This window comes from Lates calcarifer, linkage group LG12, assembly GCF_001640805.2.
Source record: "Lates calcarifer isolate ASB-BC8 linkage group LG12, TLL_Latcal_v3, whole genome shotgun sequence".
Lineage (NCBI taxonomy): Eukaryota > Metazoa > Chordata > Actinopteri > Centropomidae > Lates > Lates calcarifer.
Window position 1 is genome coordinate 5384951 of NC_066844.1, and position 20749 is coordinate 5405699.

A 20749-nucleotide genomic window follows, 5' to 3' on the forward strand; every position below is an offset into this window, starting at 1 on the left:
TATTGTTGCTTCTTTTTTGACCTGCTGTCAGGAGTGCAGTTTTTTTTTGTCAGAAGTGTACCAGTGGGCTTTGGCTGCGGATCAGTCAAGGGTTTTGATGCAGGTGTGGAAGCTGCATTGTCTTTAAATCCACTGGCTAGCATCACTGGCATAGCAGCTGAGTGCTAGATCGCTGACTTATTCCAGAGAAAGCAGGGATGGACCCTCTGGGCTCTGGCCTTCCACACCAGTGAGCTACGTGCCTGGCGGCTGGTGTGTATAGCCATGTCTGAGTGTGAAAACCATATCCTGCCTCACCAACGGGATTACGCTGGATTACAACTCAGCACATTCACCTCTCGGGCCGTAGCCAACAGCAGGCCCCAGAGGACTCAACGAACCTGAACAGGGGTCCAGACAGTCTCTTTGGAGAGGACGGGAAGACATTGTTATTGGAGCTTGCAGCACATCCCCACTATATTCAAATGTCTCACCTATTGATTTCCTTGCACAGATGACAGATGTCACTGGCTGCCTGTGTCAAAGATCCCATTAAACCCCAAAAGCTACAATGGAGGTTTTTAAATGAACAATCCCAGCCCACCCCTCTCTTTTCTTGCTCCCTTTCCTCTTATGGCTTTACTCTCACTCCGCTTATGCACGTGGATAGACAAAAGGTAGCAGGTCCCTTTGGAGGAGCATGCCTCACTAAGCCCGCCTACCGCCTCAGCTCTTCTGCTACTTTATTATGTGGCAGCAGTGACAGTGCAGGACAGCTCTGGAGCAAAATCTACCTGCAGAATTTAATTAGGCAGTTCTCGTGGAGCCTGCTGCTGGGTAGATGTGGGCCAGGGGAGCTAGGACAGAGGATACCAGACAGGAGACACAGCTATCGATTTGCGGCAGTAGGAGAGAGAGACTTTGAAGGTAGCGGGCTTCAATCGATGCTGAATTTTGCGTCTAATGAGACACCTGCATTCCTTTTGGCCAGTGAAAGGGCATCACAGCTCCAAATAACAGTTTTTCCATCTAATTTTTTTTTTACTCATAAATTCAGTCTCTGTTGTTCAACAAATAATGAAGATCGATCCATCTACAAATCAAACCTCTTTTATTAGTGCCACTGGAGTTTCAGTCTGCAGTTCTCAGATGCAATTGTATTCTTTTCTATAAGTGTGTGGAACACTTTGATCCTGAAATGTAATGTATTTTGTATTTTCACAATTGTGTTTATTGTACATAGTGCTGAGATCATATCTTGTTAATCATTAGCTGATTGACAGAAAACTGTATTTATCAAGTCATTTATTAAGGAAAAACATCAAGACATTCCTAGTTACAGCTTTTCAAAAAAAGAATTCCCTGGTATTTAGCACTCTGTATAAAATACTTCTGGGTTTTAGACTGTTGGTCAAACAAAACAAGTAGTTTGAAGACATCATCTTGAACTTTATGAATTTTGATGTGAATTTTAAATTATTTTTTGACATTTCAGAGACCGTTTTATTTGTAAATCAACAAATGAATCAATAACAAAGTGAACATTTATTGCTCTGATTGTTCATGCTGTGTGGCCATTGTTGACAGTATATAAGTGTACTTCTTGTTGTTTTGTGTAGGAATATACAATATTTTGGTGATATCATAAACTTTTTTGTGTTCATCCCATCCCTCCCATCACTTAGGTAAAGCGATCCTGGGCCCTCCACGGCTCTATCAAGAACTGCAGGAACTACAGCATGACCTTTCTGTCGTGGAGGAGGTCACTCTCCTTGTGGGCACACTGCAGGGGACGTATCAAGTATGTGTCTCTTCATGTTATACTTTCACTGTGGCTGTACTGTCTTACAGAGAAAATGTGTATCATAGAACATATATAATGCAACAAAGTCAACTGAAAGGCAAGATCTCAGCCATAGGTTGCCTCAGTCCAAATGACACTGCAGGCCAGGCCACAGAAATCACAGTTTGTTACATTTATCACTCCACTACACAGGCCAGCTTAGTTCACTCAGGGTTTTCTTTAAAGCCTTCAAATTGGCCTCACAGACTGACCTTCAGACGTGCTATTCTGTTCTCCAAAAACTGCTTTCAGTATCACTAATTATTTATAAGCCAGTTATCTCAAGATATTGCCTGAAAATATATGAAATATGAAATTGATTTTGTTAACTGCAGCTTACTTTACAATAGCTCCTAAGTCCTGAGAACACACCAAAGGATCACAGAGGCAGCAAAGACAACACCGAATGCACAGTAGGCAGAGTTAATTTAAATTGCTGGATTCAGTGCAAACTTAAAGATCAAGTTGGATGGTACAAAGATAACCACTGGGAAATCTCTTTTTGCTATTCCTTGTAAAGAAATTGCAAAAGGATTCTGGATGTTTAAAATGTGATCAAAGTGCATCCTCATATGCTTCTAGAATCATCAATTTCTTAAAGCCTGAAGTCTCCCATCTATCTCCTCATCAACAGTGCCACAATGATGGGAATGAGATTTTCCCACTGATACACTGGATAGAAGTGTCATTTGCTGTGTTGTAAAAGAAACTGACACCCCTCCTGTTGCATTCAAATCAGGACACTTCCCAGTAGTCTGCCACTAACACATTAACAGTACCATACACTGCACAACACAGCCAGGGAGGTATACTCCAGCAATCACCAAAGAGCCTCTCAGGCTAATGGTGGCATCTTTGCCTCCCTGCACTTAATGAGTACAATGTCCTCAGGAGGAGTGATATTGGCCTGGCACTAAATGGCTGATTTTCACTTTCCACCCTGTTATAATATTGTCCACCGAACAAATAGACGAAATACTTCTGCACAGCTCATTGACTTCAGAAAATTGATTTGATTCTATTTGACTTGAGGGACCAGGTTTTACTGTAAAATGGATACCGGTGTTGAAGTGAATTCAATGTAACATTTGAGGGGATAAAAATGCCACAACCATGTAGCTTCAAATAATATACTGCAGTTTTATGCTAGTGGATGTGTGGTTATTTTCTCAGTTTGTGTGTAAAAATATCATATGTAAGTGCATCCACGGAAGACAACCATGCTCAGTATGCATGTAATGCTCTTGTATTTCTGCTAGATGACCTACTGTATGCCACAGCAGAGAAACAAGTTTTAACTGTGTGTTTTTTTCCATCAAAGAACCTGAACACCACTGTGGCCCAGGACTGGTGTCTGGCTCTGCAGAGGCTTATTCGCATCAAAGAAGAACAGATCCAGAGTGCTAACAAATGTCGCTTACGCCTGCAGGTGCCCGGCAGGCCAGACAAGTGAGTAGTAACTCGCATACAGAAGTAAGAAGTGAAATGTCCTGTATATGTTTGGGTATGAGAACGTAAAGGACCAGAACACAAACAGCAAAGACAAGAGAAAGGGCACCAGCAACAACACCAAAAGGGTTTTCTGTGCTGATAACTGATTTAAAAAGTTCCAAAAGATGGAAGTAAACATAGTCATACAGCATTGTTGATTCCAAACAATGTTTTAAAGATAAAATAACTAGACAAACACAGGCAGAATCAGGCTGTCATGTGCACCACTAAACAGCCAGATAACACCCAGTGACAAACATTAAGTGTACATATAATCAAGAAATATAATAATTAGGGAGGGTGGTATGTCTCCAATCGTCTTGGAGCAAATGTCCTAGGCTTATTGTCATCCAGAATCCAATGCATACTGCTGACCCTTTGCAACATTTTATATATATATGTATAAGAAAGAGAGGAATGACTAAAATCCAAAATCCAGGACAGGACATTGTGATTACATATATGCACTTAGATCACTGGGCCAACAGGACACCCTGACCTTTAGCAAATTAGAGGCGAGAACAGTTTATTCTGTCGTGAGTGGGTAATTACCTGACTCAAATAATTCATTTCCTGCAATGCTCGGATAGAATAAGGAATAGTCTTCACAAAGTGTTCCTTTTGCAGGACCTTAATTGAGACACTTTTTGCTTCAGCCTTTACCTAACATTGGACCTTAGTGCATAACTTTTCTGAATTGCTCAGCTAAGAGCCACATAATTTAATCTTTACTTTTTCTGCGCTGAAAAGCCAAATATTTTGTTTTTGGCAAAGTAGCATATTCTACTACACTACAGTGTCATGATTTATCTCTTGGCTGTTGGGTACCCTGATGTAAATTTAATACACTTTTAGTTTTTACATTAGATTTTAAGAGTTAATACAGAAGAGTAAACTGTGAGAAGTAAGTTAGTAACCTGTACAGTTTAGAGAGAGGAATATTTCCTGGTAGTCCCCACTTCATCTTTTTTTAAAATATATATTTATGGCTTCAAGATTACTTGCACTACAAAAATGACCACTAGTAATGTTTTTACTTCATCGGTCACACACAAACAGCTGAAGCTGCAGTTTTTCTCAGCCGAACATACACATTTATATGCAATCGGTAGCTGGTTATCTTGTTGTCTTAATGTGTTGAAGTGGATCCTAGTGGGTGGAGTGACTTCTGCATGACTGAACGCCTACTAAGAGAAGAATAAAGATAGCAAGGATAGAGCATATGAGTAGCTTAGAGTTGTACAGGAACTGGGAATAGTACATAATGGCAGTTTATAATGGATCCCATTTTGTGGCTTCTGGTGGGGTTAGGATAAGAAAGAGGCAGGAGAGGACAAAAAGAGAAAGACAGAGAAGCCAGAGCCCAGCTGAGAGGCACTAAGCAGAAGAAGGAAAGGAAGAAAGAAAGAGTGAGAGTGATGATCAACCTCTCCCATGAAAGACTTGGCTCGGTGCCGGCAGGGCAGTGGCAGTCAGAAGAGTGGGCCTAATGCTTCAGAGCCAGAGAGAATCTAACTGTGCCAAGCCAAGCTAAAGTGACAGCTTGAGCAGCGGAGCTGTGCAGATCACTTCTCCCACATCTCCCAGCTTCCTCGTCGGCTGTCACACCAGGCCTGCAGGGCCAATCTGCTTACTCAGATGTTTGGTGGAGCCAGATGTCATGCTTACAAGAGAGTCCCTGAATTCCCCTTCAAGGGGTACCCTATTTGCTGAGTTCCTGTGATAATATCATTAGCAACTGCACTGACAAGGGGATTTCCCACCCCTACATATGTCCACGCAAAGATTTGTATTTAAAACTTAAATAATGCAGAGCAAGAACTGCGGTGAAATCAGACTTGGAGATGGCCACAGAGTTTTTGTGGAGAGGTAAAAGATAACAATGTCAGCTGAAAGAGAGAAATCTCCTGTAGGGAAAAAGAGCCAATCCTGGTTGTGTGATAGCAATCTAATTGAGGCTGGGCCTCAGTGTCGGGTGGCTGGACCGGCAGTGAGCCTCAGGGCTGGGGGTGACAGGTGGCACAGCGGGTGCCCAAACCATTCTGACACTACCCAGGGTGCAGCAGTGGCAGATTGCAGGGGAGATCAGCGGGCAGACTGACTCCGTCTCTCTCACAAACACACCTAAACAATCACACACACACATACACACACATATATTGCTTTTCCCTTGCTATCTGTCTCTGTTTTGTTACTAATCTGAGTAAGAATCTACAGGACACAAAAGTACCTCCAGAGTCTGTATATGCATGTTACATGTATTCACACATGCTTTCTGCTGACAGATGCACCTGCACGCAAGTAAGGATGCATCTCAGACAAAGAGGCACACTTAAAGGGGCAGAAACACACGTACACACACTTGGGCGCAGAGCTGAGCCTCTGCTCTGCTGGTGAGAGAGTGGGACCGCAGCAGGGACCCCCTGTACTGAGTTGGTCCCCTCCTGTCTGGCCGCAAGCGACTCTCTGCAGTGAGGCAGCACATCACAGCCTCCACACTGCAAACAGACTGAGTACGTGGAGAGAATCCTGACTGCTGCCTCAAAGGCACCAGCCTACGTGTGACAGCAGTTCATTATCATCCTCTTTTACTGCGTCTGCTGGAGCAACCACAGGCACAGATGCATGGGCCACACTGGCAAGTGATAGATACAGAGTTCAAATTTCATAGTTTAACCAAATGTGTTAGTTGCTTCATTCCCCTCTCCCCACTAGCATTGCATACAAGAAGGAAAAAAATTGTAAGCCTGAAGCCTCTTTTTTTCATGGCCCCTTTTTTGCACAGGCTATCTGCAAGGCAAAAGCAGGCCTTACTAATCACAGTCATATGACTGATTTGGGCCCCATTTTATGTTCATTCTGGTGGAGAGTCTTCCAAATAGACATGTTCCTTAAGAGGCTCTGGAGGGTCCTCAGTGTCTGGACTGCAGAGGAGTTTTGCTGAATGTGAGTGCTGTGGACAGGTGTGTGGCACAGTTGTACTTAAAAGACTGGTCCACCTGCATTACAGAAAAAGACAATTTCTTGGTTGACTCCAGTGGCATCTAACCATGCAGATAGTGGTTTGGTTTTAGTGGTCCAGATCTTGAGATATCACCCTCAGATTTCTGCTTCTAGTCCAATAGGAATGTGGACACATGACAATTAGTTTCAGGTGCTCAAAGCACTGACAAATGACAAAAATATTCATCAGCAATGTGTCTTTTCAGTATCTGTGTCTCACTTACTCTGGATACATTTTTTGTGTGTGTGAACCATCAGCTGTTTAAAGGAAGACAGTCTTCTCCTCTGAGTAAAACTGCAAAATGTACTTTTCAAGAGTGTCCCTACGACATTTGTCACACTCCCATGCATTAGATATGTGAACAGCACTCTACCTCTGCAACCAAGCTCACCTTAGCGCAGTTGTTTTTAGCCTTATTTATCTAGGGACAACCTGCTCTTTTTTTTCTTTTTCTTGGCACTCCCACATGTAGACACATTCACACTGGAAAGCGACCAAGAAAAGCCATAGTCTTCCACTTTTGGTTTGTTATCAGTTGCAGTGTGATTGAGGGTGAAGGGGACCTATGACGCATTTTCTTTGGTCGTCTCTATTCCAAAAGTTTGTGTTGTGCTTGAGTACCGGTAGTCAAAACAAATTGGAAAAATGTGCTTCTTAGCTCATTTACTGAGATAATTTATCTCATCTTCCCGTGCTGTTTTCCCTGTAGTTCATTTTATTATAGACTGCTTTTTTACTAATGATTTACGTCTTGCTATATGGCACAGATACTCATCCAAAACCGTGTGAAACCTTGTAAAGTACTGAAGCTGTACCTTTATACTCTATGAGGTTTATGCAGTTATTTGATGCCATAAACTTTAAATGTATTTTGTTTTACATGCTGTCAAAATGAAGAAAAAAAAAACAAACAAACTTAATCACTATGTGCTGACCATAACCCCAGGTCCCTAAGTAGATATTGGGGGTGCCCTCTCAGCTATCATTTCCGCTATACTGAATATACTAAATTACAGAGATAGTAGATAGTTAATGTGAGTAGTTGGATTAACTTGTCATAATGTGAGTATATTAAGAAACAAAATCCTTCAATAACAGCAGTTTACTGCCCTTTGGTAGTCATATTCAGTATAAGCGCTGCAGTAAGTTCAACAAGGTCTGATATAATTCTGTTGTTTAGCGGCTACATGTACATTACAAAAGGTCCAGACTTGAGTCTTGTATAAATGGTGACAACCAAGTATTTGCTTCTGATCAGCAGTATGAAGGGTCAAACCAGGCTGAATACATATTCGTTGTCTTTCGTCATACACAGAAATAGTCACTAGTGTGCTGAGTGACTCACTCAATTGCAGCACATTGTTAGTTGTCAGGGGGGTGGTGTGGGAGGTGGGGGTGCCTGAATATAGTTTGATTTGAGAATCTTAAACACGACAACTCAGGGTATGACAATCTAACTTTATTCATGCAAACTTGTTGCATGTCATAAACAGCCAGTGCACTGACATTAACTGTAGCAGTGAGTGTATGTATCTGTCTAAATGGTCAGACTACACTGATTAACTGATCTCACCAGGATCTCCAGATATTCTTGTTATTTTCAGGCTCATTTTGTGCCACTCACAGAGAATCCTATTTTGCTTGTGTCCACTCTTCGATTTATGCAACCATGTCATGTCTGTAAATCTGAATTCACCTTAACTCTATCTCTTGTAATATTTTTCTGTGAATGATTGTCAAGTCTGTCCAGGACTAGATCAACAAACTCTCATAGGGACACTGAAGCGTCTCCTTTAACTCATCTCACTATTTGCGGGGCGGACTCCCTCGCTGACTGTTTGTTTCTGTGGAGGGTGGAGGTGATCTGAAGGATGGGTGCATGACAGGCTGCCACTCAGCACTCACTCCTACATCTGTCCCGTCCTTGTGCATTAGCGTCACACGTGTGCTTCGGCACTGACCTGCTCCCATAAATCAGCTGGGCTGGCTCCTTGCTATGCTCCCTCGCCCCACTCTGCCCTCTCTCCCGCTTCCACCCTCCCTTTTTGACACTCCTTACCTCTCAGCTCTCCTCATCTCCCCTCTGCCAGCATGCCCAAGTCTAGTTCTCCATTCCGGCAGTGCACCACACCTGCACTGCGGCTGTCAATCAGCGGGCAGAAGGGAGGAATTGGAGACTGTGCTCAGTTTAGCATGTTTGAGGCCGTGTGGGCATGAAGTGTTGCCTAAAGAATCCAACCAAGTGAGTAGTTGTATTCTCGTCACACCCTGTCTCCCCTTCTGTCTTCGGCAAATTGCCTCTGCTATATTTAAGCAGTGAATGGTATGAATTACACCTCTTTGTGAAAGCTCCACTTTTTCAAAATGTCAAGGAAGTTTGAGATCTTACTTTCTTTATTCTGTTCCTGTCTGTAATCTCTCTCTTTCTCTTTTCTCTCTCTATATGTGTGTGTCGCTCTCTGCCACTTTCTTCCTCCCTCTATGAAATGAAAATGAATTTGCACTGGGCAGCAGCACGTATGACAGAAGCAGAATTTCAGGCAGCACAACGCTCTCCTCTCAATTACCTTCTAATGACGTCTGAATGTGAAATTGTCTTCCTTACATGTGCCTGAGACACTGCCATTTTCTTTCAATGGGCACTCTTTCACTTCCCTTTTCTTTCTTTCATCGCCTCAGAATCAGTGTGGAATAGCTGTACAGGTGCCTGAGACAGGGCCATTATTTTGGAAAGCTACTTAGTGTTTTAAAGAGACATCTCATCCTTGGCCAGACAGGCTTTCTTTTACTTCCAATAAAGCCCGATCAATCCAGACAACAGTGCACCCCTGTCAATGGAGTCATTGCTAACCTAGGGCTGATGCTGCCAGTCTTACCTTAGATTGCCCATCATTAACAATTTATTTTACTTGACAGAAGAGACCGTCAAATATTTAATCACCAGTGGTCGAACAAGGTGACAAAAATTGACTAAAAAATGTTTAAGAAAACTGAATGTTTAGGTAGGAATTTACAACCAGGAGATAAGTGTGTATGTTTCTCTTCCTGGCCCTTAAAAACAACCTATGCCAGAATATGTATAAAGTCCTTCCTGTATATATTTAACAGCCATTTGTTGACTTTAGACATGGCTCTCCACAGAGTCCACAGAACAAATTTGGGCCCCCCTTCAGTATTGACATTGGTATTGGTATAAGGTGTGTTTTTTGTAGCTTGTGAAACTCATCTAAATCACACACATAATGGTCATGTTTTGAGACTTGGTTTGTCACCGGGGTTATTTTGGGGTTTGTCTTGGTTTCCTAGAATTATACCCATATTTTACCCATTGTTTTTTTAGACATCTTTTTCTGCCATTCGTCCCTGCCTTAGACGTAGACAATAAAACAGATGCTTGAATTATCAGATGAAAAAAGAGATCTCTGATAAAAGTGTCAGCCATGAGACAACAACACAGTTGCAAAATTTTTGTTCAGAAAACTGGATGAGAAACTTTGTGACAGGAATCAGTGATTGAGAATCTGATACTGAGACATATGAAAAGAATCATCCATAAGCACACTTTGTAGAGAAAAATGGTTAGCTCATAAATGCTGCCACAGATAATAGCCTCCATTATGCTACATCACAGCATTCTACCACCAGCTTGCTGCCAGCCAAGCCCTACTTCAAGCTGTCATAGAGTAAAACCTTAACAAAAACTCAGACACCTGAGTGCTCAAGATCGGCCAGCTTTGCAGGATCAGGCCATAAACAGGTTGACTGACATTTATTTGTTTACACCACATTGTCTGGTGTTTTGTTGCCCAGCACTAATAGCTGGACACAATTTATCCAGCTATTCCAACTCATAAAAAGAGATTGACCTGTGGGGGTAAAAGAGACACAACACTTGATGGCTGGTGGTAGACTAGGAGAGACTGTTGACAACCTTAAAGGACTTCTAGTGAACAGTCACTTGTCTTAGTAACAGAAATTGAATGTAAGAAGTTGATAGACGATAGAAGTCGATAGAAACCAAATTTGAAATTATATATGAATAATAAGCAGTTCAAAATAAATCTCATGCTCAAATTGATTAAATTTGAAATAATTACTTTAAAATAACCTCCACCGCTTTCTTTCAATAGTTCAGTAGAGGGTGGGCGTGGGGTGTGCCTTCTTTACATGGGAACCACAAAGACATATGCGTGAATGCTGACATTGACAACATATTTACCACTTGTAAAAATCACCAAAATTACCATACTGGGACAGAGGCAAAATGCAAATTTCAGCATAAAGATGTGTGATCTAGCATGTTACAAAGCCTTAAGCAAACTATACTCACTATTTATACTATTTATGATTTACATTGAAGAGGAAGGACATTTTTCAACCCTGTTAAACACTAAATTATGGGACCATTATGGAAATACATGCATAGATAAGTTAATGTAGTGTCTGAGACACAGCATCTGTCTCATGAGAACTTTTGGTAAATCATTCAGTTTTATTTATGAACACCATTAATCCACAAATTCATGCTAGAATATTGTATATCAGTGGTTAAAGGAACAGTACGACAAAAACCTATGCTTTCAATATCAAACGCTCAGCCCCCTGCAAGCTTGAAAGATCCCTCTGAAAAGTTTGTAGCTTGTGCCTTTGCAGAGGATGGTCAGATGTAGTCAGCTTGAATTCGTGGTTTTTACAATGGATTCTAACAGCAACCCAGTTTCAAAGTGAAAAAGGTTCATAGAAACCTTTCATACCACCCTTGCATTAAAATACAGTTCTCCTCTGTCCATGTGTATGTTTGGTATTTTGAGATTATCTGAGATTGAAATCTGTTTTTCAAGCTAGGTCAAGGCTACACAAAATAACATAAAGAATGTCCACTTAAGTTCACTTAGATGATCAATTTCTGTATTTATTCAACTGCTAGCTTTTCACATCATCAAGCATTGTTGGAAGAAACAGATCTAAATCAGGTATTTTTATAAATTAGTTTAAAAAAAGTATTTGAAAAATATTTTGTAACATTAATACGTTCAGTCCTTTCAAGAGGTGTATGCCTGTGCAAAGTTGAGTGAGACACTCACCCTTAACCTGTTCAGCCATTATGTGAAGGGTGAGAAGGACATCATCTTTTAAAACCTAATATAATCTCAGTGTTTTAAAGCATTTCTGTCTTTATTTAACCTGAACCGTTACCTTGCATTGTCACTGTTTCCTCCTCCTTTTTTTGTTCTTGTGTTTTTCTGGGACATGCACACACACACACGAACATCTAAGATATGGTCTCTTACTGTGTCTGAGCTTGAATTGGCACCAAAAAACCCTCTTTTATCAGACCCCGTACTGGTTGTGCCTGATCTCAGCTGAACCCACACATTAGTGGCATTTTGAGCATTGGAGCCTATCTAGACGCGATTTACTGTGACCAGGCTGTGTGATCATTACAACCTGCCCTGAATGTTGACGTGCAGGCTGAAATCATAAAGCTGCAGCTTACTGGACTGAACCACTGTAAAACTACAAGCAGGCAAGCAGCTGTTCTTACAGAAAGAATCTTGCTGTATTGAACTTAAATCCCATCCGAAAAATTTCCTTTCCTTGTTGGTACTCTGTTTCTCTGACTGTATTGTACTACTGTATTGTTTTGTTTTTACATAGAGCATCTAGAGTAGATATCAGAAATGCACTTTTGCCTTTAAAAAAAATCTAAATCCTACACTTTTCCTTGGTGATGTCAACACAACACAACAAATTCAATGATGTTCAGGATAAAGTAAGAAGTGATCGAAAATCTCTCACACACTTTAACCCTACAGCTGTCAGTTTGTCAGCTGTAGGGTTAAAGTTTGTGTTAGAGTGAAATCTTCCTGGCATTCTAATGTGTCACTATGTTTCTGGGAAACTGGAAATATTCACCATATCTGAAATTTTGTTATGTTTTTTTAAAAATATTAAAAGAAAATCAAATAGTTTGATCTTTTCTTTTCTGGCATATCCTTACACCAGTTATCATTTTTATGAGAATACATGGCCATTGGTTTTAAGTGTTCATTTGAAGTCAGAACTGCTTATGTTATCAGGGGGAGAAGAGAAAATTACGTCACAGATAGGATGGGGCTGTCTTCTTCTTCTACATTAGTTTTCACCGTAACACTGTGGCACATGACGGACAGTAGAAATAAAAGATCAAAACTTGAGTTCCTACCAATGCTGACTCAAGGGACATCACTGGAGGAAATTTTTCAGCTTTGTGCAGCTCCCTCTGGAGCTATAAAAGGCTTTGCACTCTGCGTTGACAACAGCTTTGGCCAGAGGCATTATGTTTTCAGGGTGGGTGTCTGTCTGTCCATCCCATTCTTGTGATCATGCTATCAAAGAAACGTCTTTAGGGAATTTCCTCAGATTTGACACAAAACAATTCACATAGACTCAGGGGGTCACTAAAGTGATATGATGTTGGTGGTCAAAGGTCAAGGTCACTTGACTGACCTCATGTCTGTCCTGTTCTTGTGAATGTGTTACTTCAGGAATGCCTGGAGGGAATTTCATTACATTTGGCAATAAAGTCCATTTGGTTTCAGGGATGAACTGATTAGAGTTTGGTAGTAAGTCAAGTCAATGTGACCTCACAAAATGCACTTTTGGCCATAACTCAAGTATTGTTTGCTAATTCTGACAACAATTCACACAGATGTCTAATAGGATAAAATAATCAATTGATGATCCATAATTTTCAGCAAAAACACTTTTTTGGCCATTATTCAATAGCAAAAGCTAAGGAACAGAAGGGGGAGTGTGGGGGATGGGGGTGAAATCATATTTACAGCAACTTTAAATGTAGCATTTCATTCATTTACAAAGAAAAAACAACAACAACAAAAAAACTTTGCTTGTTAACATAATCCAGGCAGGATAACATAATTGGCAGGGTTGCAAAAAGACGCCAGTGCACAGAAGAGACACAATTGCATTAGCACACATGCTAAAAATGCTGGGTACCTGCAGTTATTTTTCCTGATAGAGGTAATGTATTTTGGTTCAATGATCAACTGCATTTTATTTTGGTGTCAGATGACAATAAATATTGGTATTTCTGCTCCTGGGCTTCTGAGCATACAGCAGACTGTGACCTGATCAAGTGATGAAATGGAAAAAAAAAAAAAAAACTGAGACAATAAGCAATAATGTTGCATGTCTGCATTGTTCAATAAAGACTTTGTGACAAACATAAAAAATTTAGTATCAGTACATCTGATGCATGCATGCATCTGAGCCTGTGTATTTATGTTTGTGTGTTTTCCACCAGGTCAGGACGTCCTGTCAGTTTCATGGTGGTCTTCAACACTCCCAACCCCCTTAGTAAGATCTCATGGGTCAACCGTCTGCACTTGGCCAAGATCGCACTACGTAAGCACACACACCACACACACACACACACACACACACACAAACACAGGCATACACACACAGAAAGGATTACTATGTCTTTTCTATTTAAACAGGGTGATGTAATGCAATGAAATGCAATAACAGTGTTTTAAGTCAGAGGCTCAGACACATCATCAGTGTTTGCTTCACTCTGCATTGGCTAAGTGCACAACTGGTGTTACAACTTATATAATCAGAGAAAAACTGAAACTCTCAACTGGGTCATCTGAAGTTAATGTGCTGAGGAAAGACGCAAACTGTTAAAACAATGTTGAATTGACAACCACTGTTTTAAGATGCCATCTTTCTATTGTGAAAGCAGTTATTCAGGAAAGACTGTGTTGCCAGGATTTAAGTTACATACAAGGTCTTGAAAACGCATTAGAATTCCTTTCATTTCTGTGTTATCAATGATTTGTTAGGCTGTGTGTCTCTTTTTTCTGAATATCGCATTGATCATGGAGACTCAGCAGCAGTCGGCATTCGTGGAAGGAAAAAAATGGCCAGACCCTGCCCAGCAGGGAGCAGCACAGTTCTTTTTTTTATTTTCCTAACCTCTTTCCTCCTCCTGCCCTCGCCTTGCACTGCCCAGGCCCAAGCCTACTATGCAGTCTGACCACGCTGTAGTACAGGAAGTCTTCCTCTCTGGGGTTCATCAATGCGTGCTGTCATCCAGTGGCAAAAACAGAGACAGGACTACTGAGGACATTAATCTGCTTATTTGGCCATCGATGGCATGCATATTCAACCCACTCACCACCGCAGTCCCCTTTTCCCATCCTTTCCTACTCCCTGTGTCGCCTTGAGCGCTCTTCCTTGTCAAACACACTTTATTCTGGGTTTGTTGTGGATGCAGTATGTCTCTCAATGCTGTGCTTGTGTGTAGCTCGAGTTGTATTGTTGTGGCTTCTTACATCCTAGAGACCATTGGCTTAGAGCATAAGCACAGAAACATTCAATGTTTGAGAGGAAGTTATTGGAGGGAGATTAAAGGACACTCAACTAAATGCTCTGCTTAGATGATTGGCCAGAGATATACTTGTCTGTGTTTTTAATACCCAAGCATAGCCCTGAGATGATCAATGACACTTGGGTCGAGAGAAAGTTTGAAGTGTTGCTTCAGTGTGCTTTACAAAGTTTTCCTGAGTATTTGTTTCCCTGTATCCTAAGATTTCCCATCCTTGCACAGTGAAATAATAAAAAAGAACACACAACACTGGTTTCTTTCCTCGTACTGCTGGCTGACCTCTCACAGTATGGGTACATAGGCGCATGAAGCATACAGTGCATCTGTGGACTCTCCAGTAGAGCTTGCTGTATATGGTTTGTGGCATCAAAAACATCAGGCTGAGCACAGAGGATGCTGTGGCTGCAGTGAAGCGCAGCATTCCCAGCCTTTCCTTGTTGCTCACACCTTTATCAGCAGCACAGCAGGCGTACTGATGGGGACAGTGGCATAGTTATAGCATGCTGCTCTCCTCCCTGTGGCTGGTGTGTGAACATGGGTGATATTCAAAGTTAAATCATGCAAGTTATCCATAGCTGTCATTCCAAAAAGGAGCCCCATGCTGCAACAATGTTTATAGAGACCATCAATATCAAGTATGACTTGAGGAAGGCAAAAGGACAGATGGGGGCTAAATGTATCTCTGTGTGTCCTTATAATTCTTTTTGCTTAGTTTAATTAAAGATACAGAATTGACTTGGTTTTCACTTGGACTGAAAACAGAAAATAAACACTCATTGAATTTTCTCACTTTCTTATACCTGTGGAAAACATTGAATGCCCTGAAGACAAGGCATAAAATGCTATCAAATGTAAATATTGTACATTATTTTCACTCTCATATTGAGTGACTCTACAATGGCACAACTGTCAGCACCAGTTGGTTTTTGTCATGCTAGCCTACTATCTTGTAGCCTCGAGCGACTTGTCAGAGACATTACACTTCTCTGTGTTAAGAGAAATGTAAAATCTTGCCTCTTTTTAATTAAAAATCAGAATTATGATAAGTAGAAATTGACACATCTGGGGTTATAGGTCTTTAGTTAACACTGCTATACCAGGCAAGTTACCATGAGAACGCCAGTAACATTAGCTGCAGTTCCTCCATCACCAACATGACAGACAGCTAAGTATAAGAAGAACAAGCTTCGGGGTGCAAAGAAAAGTAATAAAATAACAGAGCTAGGACAAGAAATAAAATAGGAACTAGAGAGAAATACAGAAGAGGAGTTTTAGGACAAGTAGAAAGTGCAAAAGATTGAAGAGGATACGTTATAGAGAAACCCACACTGCAGTTAGGACATCAAGCAGTTGGATAATTTCCATATATTCAAGCTCAAGACACAGATTGGGGCAGCTGGACTGCAGAGGGAATAAAGACCATCTTTAACCATCTTTCAGCAGGAGGATATGTTTAACTCAGATCCCAACTCACTCTTTTCTTGTTAAAATGATTGGCAGCGTGTATTTAAACATGAGCTCAATTTGAAGATGTTTCCTTTACATCTGAATTATGTGGACAACATTCACACCAAATTTCAAATTATATCCTAGAGTAAGATCATATAAAGAACAGCATATAATATTATAATTTTCACTTAAATATACACAATGTACAATATACAAGATTTGAACTTGTTGATACAGATGCAGGTTTTGTTGTTTCACACTCACATCATGTATCATGTTATAAGATACCTTGTAACATATATGTAACTGCAGTTTTAGAAATTTTTCACATCTAACTTACTACATACCATACATGGGGGGACTGTTATGAATACAAGCAAATGGACAACAACTTTGAACTGAGAGGAATGATGGGAAAAAATGTCCCCTTTTATTTATTTTTTCTCAAAGCAACTATTCAAGGCCCTTTAACATTTACCTTCAGCTTAAATGGCTTATATGAATTTATGTATGTATTCATAGATGACAGCCCATGCAATGTCAATCCTCTCCATCTGTAATCTTTTGTACGCTCACAAACAGAGGTTAATGGAAATGTTTATCATGATTAGCTATTAAGGGCAATAATTGCAGCTTGTTACTTGGACTTAGTGACATAACATTTTTCACATGTATTAAGTGACTGACCTTCCTGTACAAAGTTCATCTAGCTGTTCTTTTTTTGTAGCCTTGTGTTCTTTATTAGGTCACAGGGGAGCAGATGGTTGTCCCAGCTTGCCTTGGGGTGAGTGACCCCATATGCAGTGATAATGGTGAATACATTTATATATTTCATATGAATGATCACCTGTAGTGCTTACATAATCTATGTTGTAAAATGGCTTTAACCAAGGTTAGCATGTTTATTACCCCAAAATAAAAAATACAGGCATTAACATATCAGAATATGTAAATAATTCAGCTGTGAGTCAATCCTAGTTGATTGCTACATCATCCAGATGACATATAATTCTTTGCCCATGACCTCACATACAAGGCAGCACTATGGCATGCTGGTACTCATCAAATCATTCATTTGAAAACAAATGGTAGAGATGAAGGTGGGGTGATGGATTTCATTGAATCCCTTGGGGAAACAGATCAGCACCAACCTGGTCAGGATGACAATTACATGTTAATTGTTTTACACCCACACTTTGCCTTCCCATTTAACCAAATGTAATTACAATAAGGGAGTTGTTGATTTAATTTCACGGATGGTGTACTGTCACTGAGGCTTCCTCGTCATTGCAGGCGGAGGCAGGCCTGCCCTGTGCTCAGGGGAGACCTACAGTTGAGTCAGCATTTGAAACGCACTGAACCATGGTCTTGTTTAGTTTGAAATGGGTGCCGTGTGCTGAAATGTCCCTGAATGGTGGACAACACAAATAGCTAATGTTCTCATGCATGATTTAGTGAGTGATTAGACATCACAAAACTCATTTTCCCAGACCCATCCTCACACCACTGTTTATCCTGTTACCTCAGTTTAGAGGAAACACAGCTACTGTATATTCCACTGCAGTATTTTGTAGTCTTCCCTGTGCCACTTGTGTGAATATCAGTGGTTTTCGTTGATGGTCCTGTGTATCGTATTAAAGTCATATCGGTGTATTGGCCATTAGCAATGCCTTGTTAATGCTGAGGTTTTCTCTGAACCCCTCATACCTTGAGCATTTCCATAAAATTTTGCAGCCTATGATTGGTCATGGTTAAAAAAAAATTAGCTGGAGCACTTTACAGGGATGTTGAAACTGCACTAGTAGTCAAGTTTTACATGATATAATATGGCAGCCAAGCCCAATAAGACAGTTTCTAGTAAATAGCATTTGTCATTTTGTGAGTGTGTGTGGTAGTTAAACAGAAAGTGAGAATTACCCCACAGTGGTGCTTCGCCAGGAGCCCCGGGGTCCATTAATAACCTGGTGTGCCAGTGCATCTTTTATGTCTCTCTGAGTGGCCCTGCTGTTTCTGAAGGGTCTTCGTGAAATAGCCAGAAGCATTGCCTAATTAATGGGCTTTCTCACTGCAGAATTAATTGCTTCCTACCATGCAGTCCCAGCCCTTTCAGACAGGGTTAAGGCTGCAGACTTTGATGGTCCTCACAAGAAGAACAAGAGGCCGTCAAATCATGAGAGATTGCTGCCGAGACGAAGAAGCAGAGAAATGAATAAGCGTAGAGAGAAGGAGATGTTGAGAGTGTGTGGGAGTATGTATTTATGTGTGTGTGTGTGTGTGTGTGTGTGTGTGTGCGTGTGTGTGTGTGTGTGTGTGTGTGTGTGTGGAGGGGAAGAAGGGATGGTTGGGGGGTGAAAGGATGATTGAGACAAGCAATCAGTCCCACTGCAGGGAACAGAGGGCAGGCAGGGGGCTGTTGCCTGCGGTTACACTGCTAAGTGTGCCGGTCTCTCACTTTTTCCCTCGCACACGGATCAATAGATGAGTGGAGTGCGGCTTGGAGGTTCTGGCACACACTCTGACACGCCTTCTTAATCCACTGTGTGATAACCTGTGCCATGCCGATGTATACCACACAGGAGACAAGCAAAGGGGGAGAATGCAAAATCCAGCCTGCTGCATGGGTTTTAGGAGCAAGTGCAAGGGCTTTACTTTCATTAGCCCAGGGATTCAGATTGCTTGGTTGCTATAGTGACTGATTTCTTTGTGTCTGTTCAAATAGTATTAGCTATACCTCATGTGTAAGTGTTATCTTTTTTTGTGCTGTTTAAGTATTTCTACTCAGTAAAGAAGCTGGAAAGATTTCCTTTGAAAATGTTTTTAATATAAACATTGGACAGAACCACCCCAACCCCCAAAAAAAGACATTCACTCTGTATGTGCTGGAAGAATTTTCCCTTAGCCCTAAAATTAATCTGTCAGACAGCAAAGATTATCTCCCTATCTCGCTGTGCTCAAACATGGGAAATGTTTATGATGAGTAAACATTATCACGGATTTAATTAACAGATCCCACACTCGCATTGATCCATGGGAAATATCAATTGCACTGGTGTATTTAATTAGTCTATATCTTTGCCCTTTGTGTCACTGGGGTTGATAGAGCGCCATGCTCTGCAAATTAATCTTCATCAGCAAAAGACTTGAAACAAAAGCATGATTGGAATAAAGAAACTGAGAAACTAAATCCTTCTACTTAGTATTCCACTCCTACACCTTCACAAATGATGCTATTATATATAGTTGTTGTACAGTAGCTATGATTGAGTTCACAGCACTGTAGATGGAACTGACCTTAACCTTTTGCTGGTGGAATCTCATCATTCATATAGATTGCCTTTAATTAATACTGTATAATAAACTACAGCACAGTGGAATTCACTGTAGTGTAATTATTATTCAAAACATAAAGTGAAAAACAGTTTTGTCTGTGCAGTTATTGCAATTATGACAATAAATGTTTGTAAAAATGGTATATTTTTAAAAACTAATTTAAGACTGATAACAACAGCAGTGTTTTACATCACTTCAGGAGATGAATCTGTTGTGGACACTGATCTAGAAATAACTGTAGTTCTACATGGGGTCTTTGAATTTTACTTGCTGTATGTGCAGATAAATTGCAGAACTATCGTGGGGCACTATTACTGCATTTTAGGTCTTTGTTATGATATTAAGAATTACACTTTGTAACTCTAGTTTCTGTCAGTACTGGTTCACTAATCCAGTGGTTCCCTTTTTTCCAGTTTTTTAATCTGATGAACCCCTGCAGCTCTTTCAGATGAGCCCCTTCACAGATATTGCTCATTTTACAAATGTGTCCATTTGAACTGACTCAGATGAATGTTTTTAAACATGGTTAATTTTTTCACACCAATTTGTAATGGTATTTGTGTGTTTATTTCCTTCCACAATTATGTGGATTTTTTTTAATCAACTCAACTCTTTCCACATACCCCCTGGCAACTTCAGAAGGTACCCCCTGGGATACGAGTACCTCTGGCTAGAAATCACTACACTAATCTACCTGTCAGCAGCCCTCCATGCAATACATTCATGCTACATCTGATCTGATTATCCAGTTTTATTAGGCACCAGAAAAAAACTGTAGTTAACTGAAGGTAGAAGTGAATGTGACTCTAGTTCTGCAGCTATCAGCAAGGCTCTTTAATAGACATTATTGCTTTATCCTGAGATAATTAGTATACTCTGCCCAAATAGGCGGTAGCCTAATTTGTTAAAGCCCAAACTAAAATGGTTTACTAACATAGATTTTTTAATATCTGTTTTAATATATTCATCTAGACAATGTTGTCCAGTATTAATTAATTTATGTTCATATATTATTCATATATTAATTCAAAATACTATTATAATATGTATTTTGTATTGACACATGTTCTTATGATTGAAATTAGAACTGCACTGCAGGCAGGAATAACTTTTGTTGTGTGTGTGTGTGTGTGTGTGTGTGTGTGTGTGATATCACTGCTTTTAATCACACATATGTCTTGGCAGAAAAAGACCTCATCATTTGGAATATGTTCACTGTATATGTGGAATCTACATTCCCTTTTTATTTAACTAATTG

General features: G+C 40.4%; 1 protein-coding gene across 2 annotated transcripts in view; it reads left to right on the forward strand.

The window, feature by feature from the left end:
• The window catches only part of arhgef10la (Rho guanine nucleotide exchange factor (GEF) 10-like a), a 97216-nt gene that overhangs the window by 35980 nt on the left and 40487 nt on the right, over positions 1-20749 (forward strand). For both annotated transcript variants that reach the window (XM_018679504.2, XM_018679512.2), the window contains 3 exons: positions 1665-1780; positions 3144-3271; positions 13624-13724. In XM_018679504.2, coding sequence (XP_018535020.1) covers positions 1665-1780; positions 3144-3271; positions 13624-13724 — 345 coding nt within the window. The remainder of the gene's footprint in view (positions 1-1664; positions 1781-3143; positions 3272-13623; positions 13725-20749) is intronic.